The sequence below is a fragment of the Vombatus ursinus genome, unplaced genomic scaffold (genome assembly GCF_900497805.2).
Source record: "Vombatus ursinus unplaced genomic scaffold, bare-nosed wombat genome assembly UNPS02011431.1, whole genome shotgun sequence".
In the NCBI taxonomy this organism is placed as follows: Eukaryota; Metazoa; Chordata; class Mammalia; order Diprotodontia; family Vombatidae; genus Vombatus; species Vombatus ursinus.
In genome coordinates this window covers 44,717-61,333 of record NW_020951209.1, presented here as the reverse complement: position 1 = coordinate 61,333, position 16,617 = coordinate 44,717, and the positions used below count along the sequence as shown (strand labels likewise).

The 16,617-nt window shown below is 41.1% G+C and overlaps 1 protein-coding gene across 1 annotated transcript in view; it reads right to left on the bottom strand.

Moving 5' to 3' along the window:
* Positions 1-1,174, bottom strand: part of CLSTN3 (calsyntenin 3) — a 30,321-nt gene extending 29,147 nt beyond the window's left edge. Inside the window, exon 1 of the mRNA XM_027856439.1 lies at positions 1,093-1,174. Within this exon, the coding sequence (XP_027712240.1) occupies positions 1,093-1,156 (64 nt within the window). The 5' untranslated portion in view covers positions 1,157-1,174. The remainder of the gene's footprint in view (positions 1-1,092) is intronic.
* Positions 1,175-16,617: the final 15,443 nt, after the last annotated feature.

Sequence of the window (16,617 nt, the reverse complement as noted above, 5' to 3'; positions counted from 1 at the left end):
CCCCTTTTCTCCTCTCCTTTCTTCCCCCTCCCCTAGTTCTCCCTTCCCCTCTCAGATGTCACCTCCCTTCTCCCCCCCATTTCTCCCTTTCCTTTTCTTTTCATTTCACTTCTCCCCTGTTCTCTTTTCTCTTTTTTTCTCCCAGTTCTCCCTTCTCTTCTCCTTATTCCCCAGGTTTTCTCCTTTCCCCTCCCCTCCAGTTCTTCTCACCCTGTATCTTTCCTTTCCTCTCTCCCTATCTTCCTTCTATGCCTCATCATCTCTGCTCTGCTAAATGAGTGTCTTTCCCCTCTCTTCTCATTTTTTCTCTTTTCCCCCTGGTTTTTCCTTTCACCTCTGATAACTCTTTTCTCTCTTTTCCTTCCTCATATTTTTCTCCCACACCTGTTTCTCTCATCTTCTTCCTCCTACATCTGTCTCTCCATTAGCTTTCTGCCCCAAACCTCACCCTCTTCCTCTTCTCTCTCTCTCTCTCTCTCTTTCTTTCTCTCTCTCCTTACCCAGCTGAATTTATGAATTTATCACCTGTCCTTTTTGCTAAAGGGTTCCTGAGCTCTGGTAACCCACAACCCAGCTGTGTGCTGGCATAAGAACATATACACACATGAACATGCAAAAACATACGTGCTCTGAATGGCTGAACTACAGAGAATGGTTTCTCCCTGGGACTGGATAGAGAAAAATCAAATAAATCTGCCACACACTCACAGAAAATACACCCCCTTGAGAACTGTGTAGATTTGAAGAAAGATATGTATCACCCCTCAGATACAACTTGTCCTAAGAGCTCAGAAACCAATATGCAAACACAAGAAGAGACAAGCAATTAATATGGTGTGATCAAGAAAGAAAGGTGGGGGAGGACATTGGGCTCAAGAAGAGGAGAACTACCTGGGGGGAAAAAGGGGAAGAATGAGAAACACATGGGTGATGAGCATGTGAAGAAGCATGCAGCATTGGGGAAAGGGATGGAGAGAGGGATGGATGGAAGGAAAGACACAGGTCATACTCAAAGAGCCTTAACATCTCCTGCCCACCTCCCAACTCCTTATCCCCCTTCCCCCCCTCCAGTGCCCACCCCCCATCACTCACCTTTATTACAGAAGCTGGTGGGGAGCAGGGAGGTCAGAAGGAGGGGGAGCAGCAGGAGGGCCATAGTGTGGGGCAGGGCAAGGCAAGTGCTCTCCCCTGGGAGCTTCTCTCCTTATTCCACCTTCAGGAAAGGATGCTGTGGGGAGGAGGGTCAAAGGATAAGCAAGGGAGTGACAGTAGAGGGGAACCTCATGAATTAATCCGTCGGAGCAGACCAGGGCAGACCGACCTGTGTAGAAAAGGTGGTGGGGGAGGGGGGCTAGCAATGGCTCTCTTTCCCTCCCGCTCCCCGGGTTTTCTCGATTCCTCACTCACTCCCACCCCATCCCTGCTACTGCAGAATGATGTCAGCACAGCCGGGTGGGGATTGATGGGACCTCTAGCCAATGGGGTGACTGGGGGGGCTGGCGCTGCAGGGAGGGAGGGGACCAATGGGACTGTGGTGCTGGTGCTGGAGAATGTGGTGGGTCTTTTTTTTTTCCCTGACTGCAATTTGGGGAGCAGGAGAACTGCAGGGGAAGCAGGAGAGTCATGGAATGAATGAAAAACCAGAGTAACCTGAGATCAGGGGGTGGGGATGTGAATCTTTGGAAGGTTGGGGAGGGAGCTGTCTCCTAAACATGGCCCCTCCTATTCACCTATGTGCTAACTCCCCCTTTGCCCTCACCTTCCCAGAGTGATCTTTCAGCTTCTCCTGTAAACCACAGGGACTAAACCCATAGTGCCAGCCGAGGAGACCCCAACATCCCAGCTCCCAGCCTAAAAGATTCTAAGAAACATCCTGGACTTCTCAGTATGGAAGTAGAGAGAACTCCAGCATTAGTGTGAGAGAAGCAATGTCCCCTTTCCTATATCCTCCCCCTTGGACAATTCACCTGTAATGCCTACAATCCACCCAGGACATAGGGAGATTCATCCAGTGGACCAAAGATGAACACAGACACAAAGGCACCTACGGATGCCAACATTTTTTTATCTGTCAAGGCTCCCTTCTAATGTCTTACCATCATTTTCCCGATATTCAAAACCAGGCTAAAACCGAATCCTGCTTATTCCAGCACTTGGGAGGTTGGGAAAAGCATGTGTAAGAACTGAGGCTGGGGCTCACAATAGAACCCACAGCTTGGATATAGGAGGAAGCCAAGAGAGATTCTAAAGGCAGAGATGTATAGACAAGGCCAGAAGAGGAAGGAGCCATTGCTGTGGGAGGGGGAGAAAGGCTTTTCCTGGTGACAGAGGGGAACCCCTGTGTCCCAAGCCAGAAACCAGACAGTTCCTCTAAACACCTGGCCCAGATCATTATTCATCCTTTATCCAGGGCACTGGAGCTGTGGCCCAATTCCTCCTCAAGCAGTAGGTTTCTCCTTTAGGGTCTAGTGATTGTCATCACTCCTCACTCCTGGCCTCAACCCAATGAAAAGGAAATGTGGCATCATCTTCTGTCTTTTGATTCTCCTGGATCTGACTCATTCTTGGACTGTCAAGATCCTGTTAGCCCACATCCCAGTTGAATGCTGAGTGGTCCCATGAGATCCCTCTGCACTAGTCACCTACACCCAGTAATAGCTATTCTGCCTACAGATGAGACGTACTCAGCCTTCTGAAGCATTACCAGGAAGAAGTTTGCAGTCTTCCTACAAGGAAAGAAGGGCCAGTTGTAAACCAGAAAAACTTCAGGTGCTCTACAACCAACATTAACACCCCAACCCCTATCTCCTTTGGCCAAACTCCTCAGGAAAAACTGAATTCAAGAACAACATGGCATTATACCAATTAATCAACAAGTAAGTGTATCTTAAGAACCTACTATGTGGTAGGCACTTTGCATTCCAGTCCCAGTTCCCAGTGGCTGACACTTGGCTTCTAGTTCACTTGTGCTTTCCTTTAGAAGAAATCTACTAGGAGACCTCAGCCTCTAACTTACCAAACCTACTTATGTAGATAAAATACTTGCCATACTCCCATCCCTCAGTCTGTCTGGAATATAGGTTTTCCCCATACTTCCTCTTCCTTTTGCTTAACAATCCCTACCCCTTCCACATCTCCCTTCATCCTTTGTCTTCTTAGACTTTTTGATTACTTTACCTCCCCCTTAGGGAACGTTCCCCAGGTCTTCTTAATATTTGGATTGGGATGAGTAAATTCCTTTCAATTCCCTTCATGCCCTTGGCCATTAGCACTGGAGCCACACAATCCTAGAGGTAGAGGGGCCAGATGGAACTATTGATCTATGTCCTGCATTCCTGTAGCTACACACAAATCTTCCTTCCATACTAAATATTTGTAATTATTTGTAAATATTTGTAATACCACTAAGTCACATAAAATACAAAAGTAATTTTTTAGCAGCACACATCATAAACATTCATCAGTTCCATAGTACATAACATTCATGTTACAGTTACATGTAGAAGACCAGATACATTACCTGCAGAAACATAATATATAGCACATAGACAAAATTGTATACTACAAACCAAATACATCAATCACATGCATTATATATGACATAGCATATTATACAGCCAAATGGCATCCTGTAGACCAAATTTATAGGTCATATGCAATGCATAGCATACAGAGACAAATTACCAACCATAGACCAAATATGAAGGTCATCTGTGATACACAACATATTATACATTGAAGTTACCTGCACTCCACCAATGGAAATTATCTGACTACATGGGTAACTTTCTCTACCATTGTATCTGGTGTATCACGATTTATCCTGGTCATTGGCCAAATAGATGCCTTAGATGTAGATGGTGCCTTAGATGTAACCTGCTGTCCTGAGATCCAATGACTTATAGTCCTAGTCCTAATCCATGCATGACCTATGCTCACTCTCTCTGATTTCAGTCACGAAACAGTTTTAATAGGTATTCTTGGGTGTCTTTGGGCCTCCACAGCAGGAATATATGGAGGAAAGGTGCCATTCCTAGATTTAGCCCTTCTTATCCCAGCAGAGGTTCCCCTTTGGCCCTGGAGGTCAATTGAATTTACTGACTCTCTTAAAGGTTCCAATGTTCGTTTTATTCTTCACCTAAATGACAATTTGGATCCTTTCCCTATGAACCATTATCTGGCATGCAAGTTTTAACGGCTAGCTGTTAGTTATATTCCCCAGGTAGTAATACAAATTGGTAGCAAAGTCCTTTGAACACTCCATAGGCACAGTCCCATGCTTCCTACTGACATCTGAAGCCAAATTTGGCCAGTAGCATATATTTCATACCAGCTCCAGAGCGGTCTCTTGGCCCAAGTGTCCAAAATCACCATGGCTATAGAGTAATTTGCCTATGGTGGCATGAATTTTTTCTTACATCCTATATTGAATCAGTCAACATTTGGTACTGTGCATAGTTCCAACATCTCCCATTCTCTCAATAGTGAGGTACCTTCTAGGGAATAAAGCACAAAGACCTAAGGGTCATGACCACATTTCTTGGCCTGTATAATTTCCCAAAGACCTTCATTATATAGTTACTCTTGTTGCCAGCCGTCCAAGAACTGGAATAAGAAGAATTGGTACAATGCAGTGAAATTTGCATTTACTGATGCCACACTTCCCAGAGGAAGTCCTAGCCATACTTTTATGGATTAGTAGTATGTCACAGATCACTTTCACCCTTTCTATAAGCACTACCATAACTTTGGACCCATGAAACCTATTAGCAACGGCTTCTGCATGCACTTTAATCTTCTCTGGCAAACAATGACTACGGAACTCATTGTTGGCTATTACCACTGGCCATCTCTGACAAGCAGTATCCAACCTTACAAGACAGAATATAGGCCAGTGGGTTGGTTGTCTATACTCAGAACTGAACTCTGTACACAAACTTGAAATTTACCAGTGAAGGCCTACTTCAAAGCCAATAGGTAGATAGGATAATGAATCTAACTGTCACTAAGTATTCTACTGACAAATGCAATTGGGGTCTGGTGACTAGCATTCTTCTAAAATAAAATTGGGGGCAACTTATATGGTTCAGTAGATAGAGTGCTGGGCCTGGAGTCAGGAAGACCTGAGTTCAAATACTGCCTCAAACACTTACTAGCTGTGTGACCCTGGGCAAGTCATTTAACCTCTGTTTGCCTTAATCCACTGGAGAAGGAAATGGCAAACTACTCCAGTATCTTTGCCAAGAAAAGCCCATGGACAGTATTGAAATGCTATGGTTCCCAGGGTCCTGAAATGAAGGACTTGACTGGATGACTCAACAACAATAACAATAAAGTTAAACTGCTCCCCAGTCCCTCCCCCGCCACTGGTGTGAGAGGTTGAGTAGCATCCTGTGGCGCAAAATGCTTTAGAAGAAGCCAGCCCAGGAGAGATGGGAGATTCCCAAGGACTAAGTTCTGAAGACACAAAGGAAAACAATTCCAATGAGAAAGAAAAATGAGATCTGTGTGAAGACGCAGACAGACAGTGGATGCATGGAGAACTCACTGATGAATTTCAACTTTAAAAAGAAAATGTACAGAAAATATAAGCAAGATCAGAAGCAAAAAAGAGTATGAAGGCAGAACAGTCTTGTAAAAAAATTAGAATCAGAAATGCTAAAGCTCACAGGAGGACCTGAGTTCAAATCTGGCCTCAAACACTTGACAATTACTAGACCAGTGACCCTGGGCAAGTCACTTAACCCAGATTGCCTCACCAAAAAGCAAACAAACAAACAAAAAAAAAAAAAACAAAAAACAAAGAAATGCTAAAGCTCAGAATGAGTTGCGATTGACAAGGGAACCTAAGGACAACAAAACATTTGTGTGTATGTGTGTGTGTGTGTGTGTGTATGTGTATGTGTGTAAGCTATATTGGTAGGAAAAGAGAATTAAATAAGGGATATGACTTTTCTTTGAAGTGGATGAGACAATTGACAATAAAGAGAAAGCAGAATTGCTCGATTTTTTTATTTTTCTGTTTTCTCTCAAAGGACAATGTATATGATGTAAATGACAGGACAAAAGTGGTTATCATGGAGTTAATATCCATGATAAATAAGGAGACAATAAGAGAGCACCTGGCTGCCTTTGACATGTTCAAGTAACTTGGCCCATATGAACTACATCATTAAGTCTTGAAAGACCTTGTCCTAGTAGATGTGATTACTGATTTACAGTGAATGAAATTTGAAAGATCACAGGAAATGAACAAGTTACAACAAGATTAGAGGACAAACGTTGCCCTAGTTTTAAAAAAGGGAAGAGAACAGAACCTGAAAATTCTAAGCCATTTGACTTTGATTCCTGGAAAAACTCTAGAATGGATGGTTTAAAAAATGGTTGGCAAAGATTTCGATGGGAAAGTGGTGATTACAAAGAACTAGTGAGGTTTCATGAGTAACAACATGTCATGCCAGATTAATATCATTTCCTTCTTTTGATAGTATTTCTAAACTAGTAGATGAAAGAAATACTGTCAAAGCTTTTGATAAAGTATATTATACTATTCTTGTGGAGAAGATGGAAAGATACAGATTAGAACAGAGTTTTGAAGGAAATGAGGGATTCTAAGAGGCAGATGTGAGATTGGAGTACATTCTGGGTTTGGGGACCAGGTAATGTAAAGACATGAATATGAAGTGTCACATGTAAGGAACAGCAAGGAGATTCATTTGGCTAGACTACATAGTGTGGGAAAGGAAATAATATATAAATTTGAAAAAGTAGGTTGTGAAGGGCTTTAATAGCTAAATAGGGGTGTTTGTATTTGCCCCTGTAGGTAAGTTTATTGAGCAGGAGAATAGAACTATCAGACCTACTTTTAGGAAAATCACTTGGAAGTTGCATGCAAAATGGATTAGAGAGGGGTGACGTGAGGCAGAGAGACTAATTAGGAGGCTATCAAAATAATACAGGTGAGAAGGGACTGAGCTAGAATAGTAGCCATACGAGTAAAGAGGAGGGGACATACGTGAGAGATATCATGGAGGTAAAAATGATAACACTGAACAACTGATTGGGTATATGGAGTGAGGGAGGGTGAGAAGTCAAGGATAATACTAAGTTTTTGAACCTAGGTGATGGAAAAGGTGATGGAGACCTTGACAGAAATAGGGTCAAAAGTAGGGTGGATATGGAGAGAAAGAGAATGTGTTCAGTTTTAGACATGTTGAGTCTGAGATGCCTGTAAGACATCTGGTTGAAATGTTCAAAAGGCAGTTGGGGAGAGCAATTAAGGCTCTGTGTGTATGCACATATTCACATAAATGAATGTATATGTGTATATATACATACATATATACAGATGTGTATACATATTATATATGTTTGGGAGTCACCTGCATGGAGATAATAAATTCACAGGAGGATGAGGTCACCAAGTGATGAGGATAGAGAGAAGAGAGAAGGGTCCAGGACAGAGTATACCCACAATTAGGGAATATAATATAGATAACGAGTCAGCAAAGGAAACTGAGAAGGCAGTCTGGCCAAGGAAAGAGTATCCAAGAGGAGAATGTGGTCAATAGTTTTAGATGTTGTAGAGATCTTGAAGATGAGAATTGAGACTGGGTTATTTGATTTGGCAATTAAAAGAAAACTGGTAAATTTGGAGAAAGTAGTTTCAATTGAATGATGAAGTTGGAAGCCAGATTATAAAGGATTGAGAAGTGAGTGAGAAGTAAGGACAATGGATGTAGACAACGTTTTCCTATGAGTTGGGCTGTGAAAGTGAAAAAAGAAATATAGTAATAGATGATAAAATGATAGGTGACAGTTTGTCCTCTACTTGATTCTCTGTGGGACACACCTGACGGAATTGACTGGTGTTCTGAGAGGCTGCTTTTTGTCATCTTAACATATTTCCCATGCTTCCTAACAGAGGGGAAAAATGGAATAAGCATTTTTATATAGCACCTACTATGTGCCAGGCACTGTGCTAAGCACTTTTGCAAATATTATTTCATTTGATCCTCACAACAACCCTGGGAGGGATTAATAAACACTTTTATTATTCTCCTTTTAGAGTTGAGGAAACTGAGGCAAATATAAGTTAAATGATTTGTCAGGGTCACACAGCTAGTGTCTGCGTCCAGCTTTGTCCTCAGGTCTTCCTGACTCCAGGCCCAGCTCTCTATCCACTGCACCACCAGGTACCTCTGACACCTTCAGAACAAGCTTTCTCTACTTCACGAATCATCAGTTCTGAATAGCTGGGGGTCTGTTTGCTCCAGACACTAATAGCATGATGACCTATAGGAGCTTTCTTAGAATTTGAGTCAACCTAACGTGATCCACATGTTTCATAGACACCAGACCACCGTACCTTGGCCTTCTGTGCATGTTTCTCCAGCACTAGAAGAAAGTTGCATTCTTTCTCTTCCTCTTAAAAGAAGAGGAATTTCAAAACGGTATCCTAGGTACTTCTTGAACTGCCAAAATGATTATTCAGCATCATGTCACTCAAATAAGAGCTATCTACACCCATTGCCTTGAATTACTCTCCTCTCAATCATTCCTCAACCCTTTGAAATCTGATTTCTGACCTCATAACTCAAATGAATCATCTCCAATGATCTAATTACCAAAACTGATGGCCTTTTTTCAAACCTCACTCTTCTTGGCCTCTTTGCTGCATTTGACACTCTTGACTACTCTCCCCTCTAATACTCTCTCCTCTAGATTTTCGTGACATTGCTCTCTCCTGATTTTCCTTCTAGCTGTCTGACCACTCCTTCTCAATTTCATCTGTTGTGATCATCCATATCGTTGTCCTTAAATATGGGTCCTTTTCTCTCTCTGCAGCTTCTTACTTGGCGACTTCGTTAGCTCCTACAGATTTAGTTGTTGTCTCAATGCAGATGACACTCAGACCTATATATCCAGCCTAGAACCTCTCCTAGGCTCTCTAACTGTGTATCTTCAACTGATTATTTGACATTTCTAACTGGTTGTATATCTTGGAGACATCTCAAACTCAGCGTATCCAAAACAACTCATTATTTTTCCACTCAAACCCATCCCTTACCAAACTTTCCTACTTTTGTCTGACACTTCTCTCTTCTAGTCTCCCAAGTTCTTAACTTTGGTATTATCCTTTACTCCTCATTTTCTATCTTGCTATTTCTTTGTGTGTGTGTGTGTGTGTGTGTGTGTGTGTGTGTGTGTGTGTGTGTGCGTTTTTTAAATTGATTTTTTTTTTTTGGTGAGGCAATTGGAGTTAAGTGACTTGCCAAGAGTCACACAGCTAGTGAGTGTTATGTGTCTGAGGCCAGATTTTAACTCAAGTCCTCCTGACTCCACAGCCATGCTCTATCCACTGCGCCACCTACCTGACCTTGTGTGTGTGTTTTTCATGTTAAATTTAAATACTAAAACTTAAATATACTGTAAGAAAAGAAGAGACATATAAACTTAAATACAAAATAAGAAAAGAAAAAAAAAAGCATTGCCATGTGCACAGCAGAATGTAAGAGAGGATTTAAAATATACAATACTAAGTTTCCATTTCAAGAAAGCCTATACAATAAATACTACACATTCTAATGAGAGCTATCCATCTTTTCTTTGCTTCTTTGTAAGTTTTCTTTTGTTTTCTACTTTGCACTTTTTACTTTGTTCTTTTCTCCCCCCTCCCCCAAGAAGGCTACAATTAAACATGGATACACACACGCACACACACATATATATGTATACACACATATATACACATATAGACATGCACACAAACACATATATGCATGCATACATACATACACTCACACATAGATATACTTAGATATCTATAATTATACTCATGTATAGGCACATACATTCATATGCACCTGTGTAAGACCATAATATACTTGTTTGTCCTCTCCTAAGGGTGGATAACGTCTTCCTTCATAGGTCCAAGGCTTTCCATAGTTTTCCAGGTCCACCAACTCATCATTTCCTATACCATAGCAATATTCCAGCATTATACTGTCCAATTATTTTAAATAGTCCAACATAGTATTGATTAACATTTTCCCTATTTTTCACTCCTGATCAAATCTGTCTTAGCTTTAACTTTGTCTAAGATCACAATTACCCCTGCTTTTTTTATTCCCCTAATAAATTCTACTCCTGGTCTTTATTTCATGTTTGTGTATATATCTCTTATTTTCTATCCCTCCTGACTCCTCTACTTTACTTCTACCTGCTACCTTGCCCTCCTATTACTAACCTACCCCCCACCCTAAAATCTCTCCCTTATCCTCTCCCTGCTCCCTATCCCCTTAGCCTTTTATTTCTTTCTGAAATTAGAAGACTTTTATGACCTTCTAGATATATGTATTGTTCCCTCTTTAACCCAATCCCGATGAGAGTAGGGTTCCAGAACTACCAGCCCTCCTTCCCCTTCTAATTTCTCTGTGTCAATTCTTCCCCTCCAACCTCATTCGTATATGATAATTACTCTTTTTACCTTTTCCTAGAGGATTTACTTGTTAGTATCACATCATGCTTAGCTCTACTCCAATCTTTCTTTCAAACTACCCAAATACTAATAACAGTCTTAGACATACAATTCACATTTCCTCATATAAAAAGTAAATAGTCTATCCTTATTGAGTCCCTTGTAATTGGCCTTTGATGTTTACCTTATATTTCTCTTAGATTTTGTATGTCAAATTTTCTATTGATTTCAGGTCTTTTTGCAACAAAATCCTGAAAGTCTGGCAATTCATTGAATATGCATTTTTTTTTGTTCAGGATTATGCTTAACTTTGCTGGGTATGATATTTTCAGCCACAATGTTCTTTGATATATAGTGTTCCAAGACCTTTTAGTGTAGCCTCTGCTAGGTCTTGTGTGATTCTAATCATGGTTCTACCATATTTGAATTGTTTTTTTCTTGTTGCTAATAATACTTTTCTCCTTGAGCTGTGGGTTTTGGAATCTAGCTATGATATTCCTGTAGATTTTCTTCATAGGATCTCTTTCAGTTGGTGATTGGTAGATTTTTTCTATTTCTACTTTTCCCTTTTATGCTAATGCTTCAGGATAATTTTCTTTAATTATTTCTTGTGTTATTGTATCAAGATTCTTTTTTTGATCGTAGCTTTCAGGTAGTCTAATTATTCTTATGTTTTCTCTTCTTGATCTGTTCTCCAGATGGGTTGTTTTTCTTGTGAGATGTTTCACTTTTTCTTTTTTTCATTCTTTATATTTTGTTTTGTTATTTCTTGGTCTCTTTTAACTTAGCTGGCTTCCCCTTGCCCAATTCTAATTTTCTTCCTTAAGATTTTGGATCTCTTTTTCTACTTGGTTTAATTTTCTTTTCATGATCTTCTAGTTTTTCTTGGATTGGTGTTTTTTTTTATTTTTCCTAATCTCTCTTATTTGATTTTTAAAGTCTTTTTAAAATTCTTCTACAAGTTCTTTTTGGGCAGGTAACCATTTGACATTACTCTTTGTAAGAGTAGGCTTTTTTTGGTAACTAGGAGAAGTCTTTTTTTTTCTGCTTTAATATCTTCCTCTGAAGACGAACTCCATTCTCCTCTATTCCCATAGTAACTTTCTATGGTTGGTTTCTTTCTCCTTTGCCTGCTCATTTTTTTGAAATTTGTAACAGCTTATTGTTGTAATCAACTCGAATCCTGGGGTATGGGGATTGTGCCTCTGGCCTCAGACCCTCCTTCAGTTCTCCCTTCTGGCCTAGAACCAAAATCAAGACCTCCACCCTCCTGTAAGTGACCACAGCCAGTGGCAGTCAGGCCCCACTGCTTCTGCACTCACCAGGCATGTGCTAGTTCCTTCTTGACCAGGATTGTTTCTTGGCAGCACAGCTGGGCCTGGCATCCCTTATCATCAGAGGTTCCCTCAATCTTCTCCAGCTCAGATGCCCGACTCCCTACACTGTCCAGAAGGTGAAAATTCCTGTGGCTGGGACTGAGGCTACCTCCCAACCCAGCAAGCACCAGGGCTTTCCACTTGCTATTTCAGCTGAACTAGCCTGGAGGTTTTTACAGTTCACAGGGACCAAACCTCAGTCTTCCATGGTTGTCCCAGAGGACTACTGTTCTGCCCCAACTCTTTATTATTTTTACTACTCTTCATTCACCCTGAGGTGCTGTTTTGTCTTTTACATGGAGGAAATCTAGAGAGCTTAAAATTTTCTGACCTATTCCTCCATCTTCCCAGAATCCTCTCCCCATCTTGCTATTTCCATCTCTACATTGTCATTCTTTCTGCTGCAACATGTCTCCCATTTGATCCCATTTTTCTACTCACATAAGCCTCTCCCTTGGCTCCCACCCTTATTACTTCCTTCCTGGACTCTTGCAATAGCTTCCTAATTGGTCTCCCTGTCTCATGCTCCTTTCTCCCATCTGTCTTCCACATAGCTCCCAAAGTGATTTTCTTAAACAGTCATCAAACCATGTCATTCCCTTAACCAAATAAACTCCAAAGTTCCCTATTTCCTCTAAGATCAAATATAAATTTCTTTGGCTTTTAAAGCCACACCTTCCACAACCTGGCTCCAACCTCTCTTTCCAACCTCATTACATACCTTCTTCTTGCATTCAAGTTAAATTGGCCTTTTCTCTGATCCTCACAAAGGCACTCGCCTTGTCTCAGTGCCTTTTCACTGTCTGTCTCCAAAGCCCACCTCATAAAATTCCTCTCTTCCTTTGAGACAGTTCAATGCCAGCTTCTATACAAAGCCTTTTCTGATCTTCCCACCTGCTAATACCTCTCCCTCCCTAACTACCTGGCATTCATTTTGTAAATGTAACCCATGGCTCCAAGTCTGTGCAAAGCTCTCTTGATTATACCCAATGATTCCTGCCTGTGTGAAGGGTGGAATCGGTGAGAACTGCGTTCATTGTGGAACTGGCATTTGGTGGGAAAGAAGATATATATCCAAGCTATGTATCCAAGGCTTAACTCCCTTCCTACCAAATGTCAGTTCCACAAAGAACACACATAGCAGATAATAGCTGACAACAAGCAGAAATCAGAAAAAGTATACAAATGAGAAATACACACCAGACAATGAACAGAGTGAATAATTTCTTCCATTGGGAACAAAATATCTCAGCCCAACCAAATCTCATCTAAGAGGACATTCCCAAAGTCTCTAGTGTAGCAGCTTAGGATAGGAGACATAAGTGAGGTGAGGACTCCTCTACATGTCAGCTTCTTCCTAGAGTCTTTCTCTTCCTCCAGGGAGCTGAAGAGAATATAGAAACATATCTTCTCTCTCAAAGTTGGAGGCCAGAAGATCAGGATTTCTCTTCTCCCAAACTTTCACCAACTTTGCCTCTCATCCAAACAAGGGACATTGAATAATCAACATCTACCAGTCAGGAAAGTCTTGTGGGAATGGACTTTGAGGCAGGGGTTACAGATTTATTCTATAATAATACTACATATTATGTTGTTTCTCCTTATAAAATATAAGCTCCTTGAGAACAAGCACTGTTTCATTTTCCTTTTTGTGACCTAGCAAATTACTTGGCCTAAAATAAATACTTACTAATTAATTGGTTGATTGACTAAAGTATCATGATCTAAAGTGTTGTATTTTCACTGTGCATATATTGTCAAAAGCAGATCCCTGGAAGCTCTCTAATAATCATATGTTTCTCCACATCAGTCCCCTATTGCCTTTGTATCTTATCAATGGCATGTTCCAACAAGATATTAAAGGCTTCCTTTTTTGGTGAGCAGAGATTCACCCATGTGAAGGACAGGAACTTTCCATATTGAGTCCCATGTAGCAAAGTAGTTAGGCTGACAGTCTGCCAGCTTATAATAGCTATTACCAGAGGAGGATCATTGGTTGCTGGGGAAATTCCAAGTCTCCCAGTTACCCAGGCTCACACCTCTGCGTCATCCTTGACTCCTCACTCTCACTCATAACAAATCTCTTGCCAAATATTTGTTTTTACCTTTCAACATCTCTCATATATATTCCTTTCTATCTACTTTCATAGTCACCAATATGGCACAGGCTGTCATCACCTGTGTCTGAAATATTACAATACCCTTCTGGTTTGTCCCTTTGCCTCAAGTATCTCCCCTTCCCAATCCATTCTCTACTCAGCTGCCAGAAGTACTGGGTCTAATCTTGTCTCTCTACTACTCAATAAACGCCATTGGATTCCTATTACTTCCAGGATCAACAACAACAAAAATAAACAATTATTATGCACTTACTATTTTCCAGGCATCATGCTAAGCACAGGGAATATGAAAAAGGGCAAAAACATAGTTCCTGCCCTCAAGGAACTTACATCCTAATGAGGGAAAGAACATGTAAACAACTATGAACATGGAAGATACATACAGAGTAGATGGAAGGGAATCTCAGAGGGAAGTTATGTCAGTGGAAGGAATGATCAGAATTCTAGTCATGGAGGACAACTAACGAAAATGGCCAGAGTGTCTTGTTAAAAGAATAGCAAGTAAGCCAGTGTCACTGGAAGGGAGGAATGTAAAGTATGAGATGACCAGAAAGCTAGAAGGGGCAGGATATAAAGGATATATTTTAAAGTTAGAGGGTTTTATATTTTACTCTAGAGGTGATAGGAAGCCACTAGAATTTATTGAGTGATAGGAAGTGACATGATCAACTTTTTGCTTTAGGAAGATTAACTTTTTTTTTTTTTTTTTTTGCTTTTTGGCAAGGCGATTGGGGTTAAGTGACTTGCCCAGGGTCACACAGCTAGTAAGTGTCAAGTGTCTGAGACCGCATTTTATCGTCCTCCTGATTCTAAGGCCAGAGCTTTATCCACTGCACCACCCAGCTGCCCCTAAGAAGATTAACTTGAAAGCTAAATGGAGGACAGATTGGAGTGGGGAGAAACTTGAGGTAGGTAGATGAACCAGCATGCTATTGCAATAATCCAGATGTGAAGTGATGAGAGCCTTCACTAGGGTGGTCGTAGTATCAGAGAAGAGATGGGAGCATATATGACAGATGTCATCAAAGTATAAATGATAAGACTTGACCTAACTGGACATGGGGGTGGGGGGAAGGAGTGAGAGTGAGAAGTCAGGATGATACCAAAGTTTCAAGTCTGGGTGACTAGGAGGATGGTGATACCCTGAACATTAATAGGTGAGAGAAATGATTATTAATAATCAATTAATATTGGGGGGGAGGAATCCAGAGTTTTTTTCCCTTCCTGTTTCCTCATTCAGAAACCAGGCCCTGTAGGTTATCCAAGCAGCTCCTGAAGGACAGGGCTGATGATGAGATCCAGTTAACATTCTCCTCAATCTTGTTTTTTCGTTTGTTTGTTTGGTGTTTTTGGTTAGGCAATGGGGTTAAGTGACTTGCCCAAGGTCACACAGCTAGTGAGTGTTATGTGTCTGAGGTCGGATTTGAACTCATGTGCTCCTGAATCCAGGGCAGGTGCTCTATCCACTGCGCCACCTAGCTGCTCCCATTCTCCTCAATGTTGGGTGGAATCCACCCAACTAGGAAAGCTTAATCGAATCTAGGTGAATTCTGCCCACTGTTCAACTACACAAGTGGTCTTAGTGGAGATGAGTCTCTTTGTCCAAGAGTGACACAATCAGAGTCAGTCCTCAGTCCCTCATTAGAACAAGCCCACCTCTCATGATACTCATTCTCTCATTGATTGTTACCCAATCAGAGTTGATTTCTGCCTGTCGGGAACATCCACTCTTCTGAGGGTATTTAAGCATTCAGGTGCCTCCAAGGTTCATCTTTGGTTTCTGAGAGGACCATTGACCTCAATTTGTTGATTATTTGTTAGCCATAATAATAAATTAATTATTAATTACCCAGAAACTATGTCTCTCAGACTTTTCATCTGTAATAACAGGGAAGTTAGGAAGAGGGAAGGATTTTGGAGAAAAGATAAGAGTTCAGTTTTAGATGTATTGAACTTAAGATGTCTAGAGGATACTCGGTTGAATTGTCTAGTTGGAGACTAGAGACTGGAGGTCAGGAGAGAAGTTAGGGCTAACTAAATCTGAGAGTCATATGCATAGAGATGATAATTGAAACCATAGTTAGTGAGATCATCAAATGAATTAGAATAGAATGAGAAGAGAAGAGGGCCTCGGAATAGAGCCTAGAGGGAACACTAATATTCCTGGGTCATGATATCAGATGAAGATCCAGTAAGGGAGACAAGGAACGAGCAGTCAGACAGGTAAGAGGAGAACATGGAGAAGGCAGTCATGGAAACCTAGAAAGAAGAGAGGATCAGGGAGAAGAGGGTGATTGATAGTGTCAAAAGCTGCAAAGAATAGTCAATAATCAGTCAATAATCATTTATTAGGTGCCTACTAGGTATCGGGCACTGTGCTAAATCCTAGGGAATACAAATACAAATAAAAGAAAGCCAATCTGCCCCAGGAAGCTTGCAATCTAATAGGGAAGAAAATACACAAAAGGAAGCTGAAGGGGCGGGAAGTGGGCAGGAAGGTAAAGAAGGTATCCAGTGTGGAGGCATGACAGAGGAGATTAAAGAAGTCCCGAAGTAATACAGCTGGCAGGAAATGGGGAGAAGATTGTGCTGGGCCCCCTTCTTAAATGGAGGTTTGAAGCTCATGGCTCTGCCCTCCAAT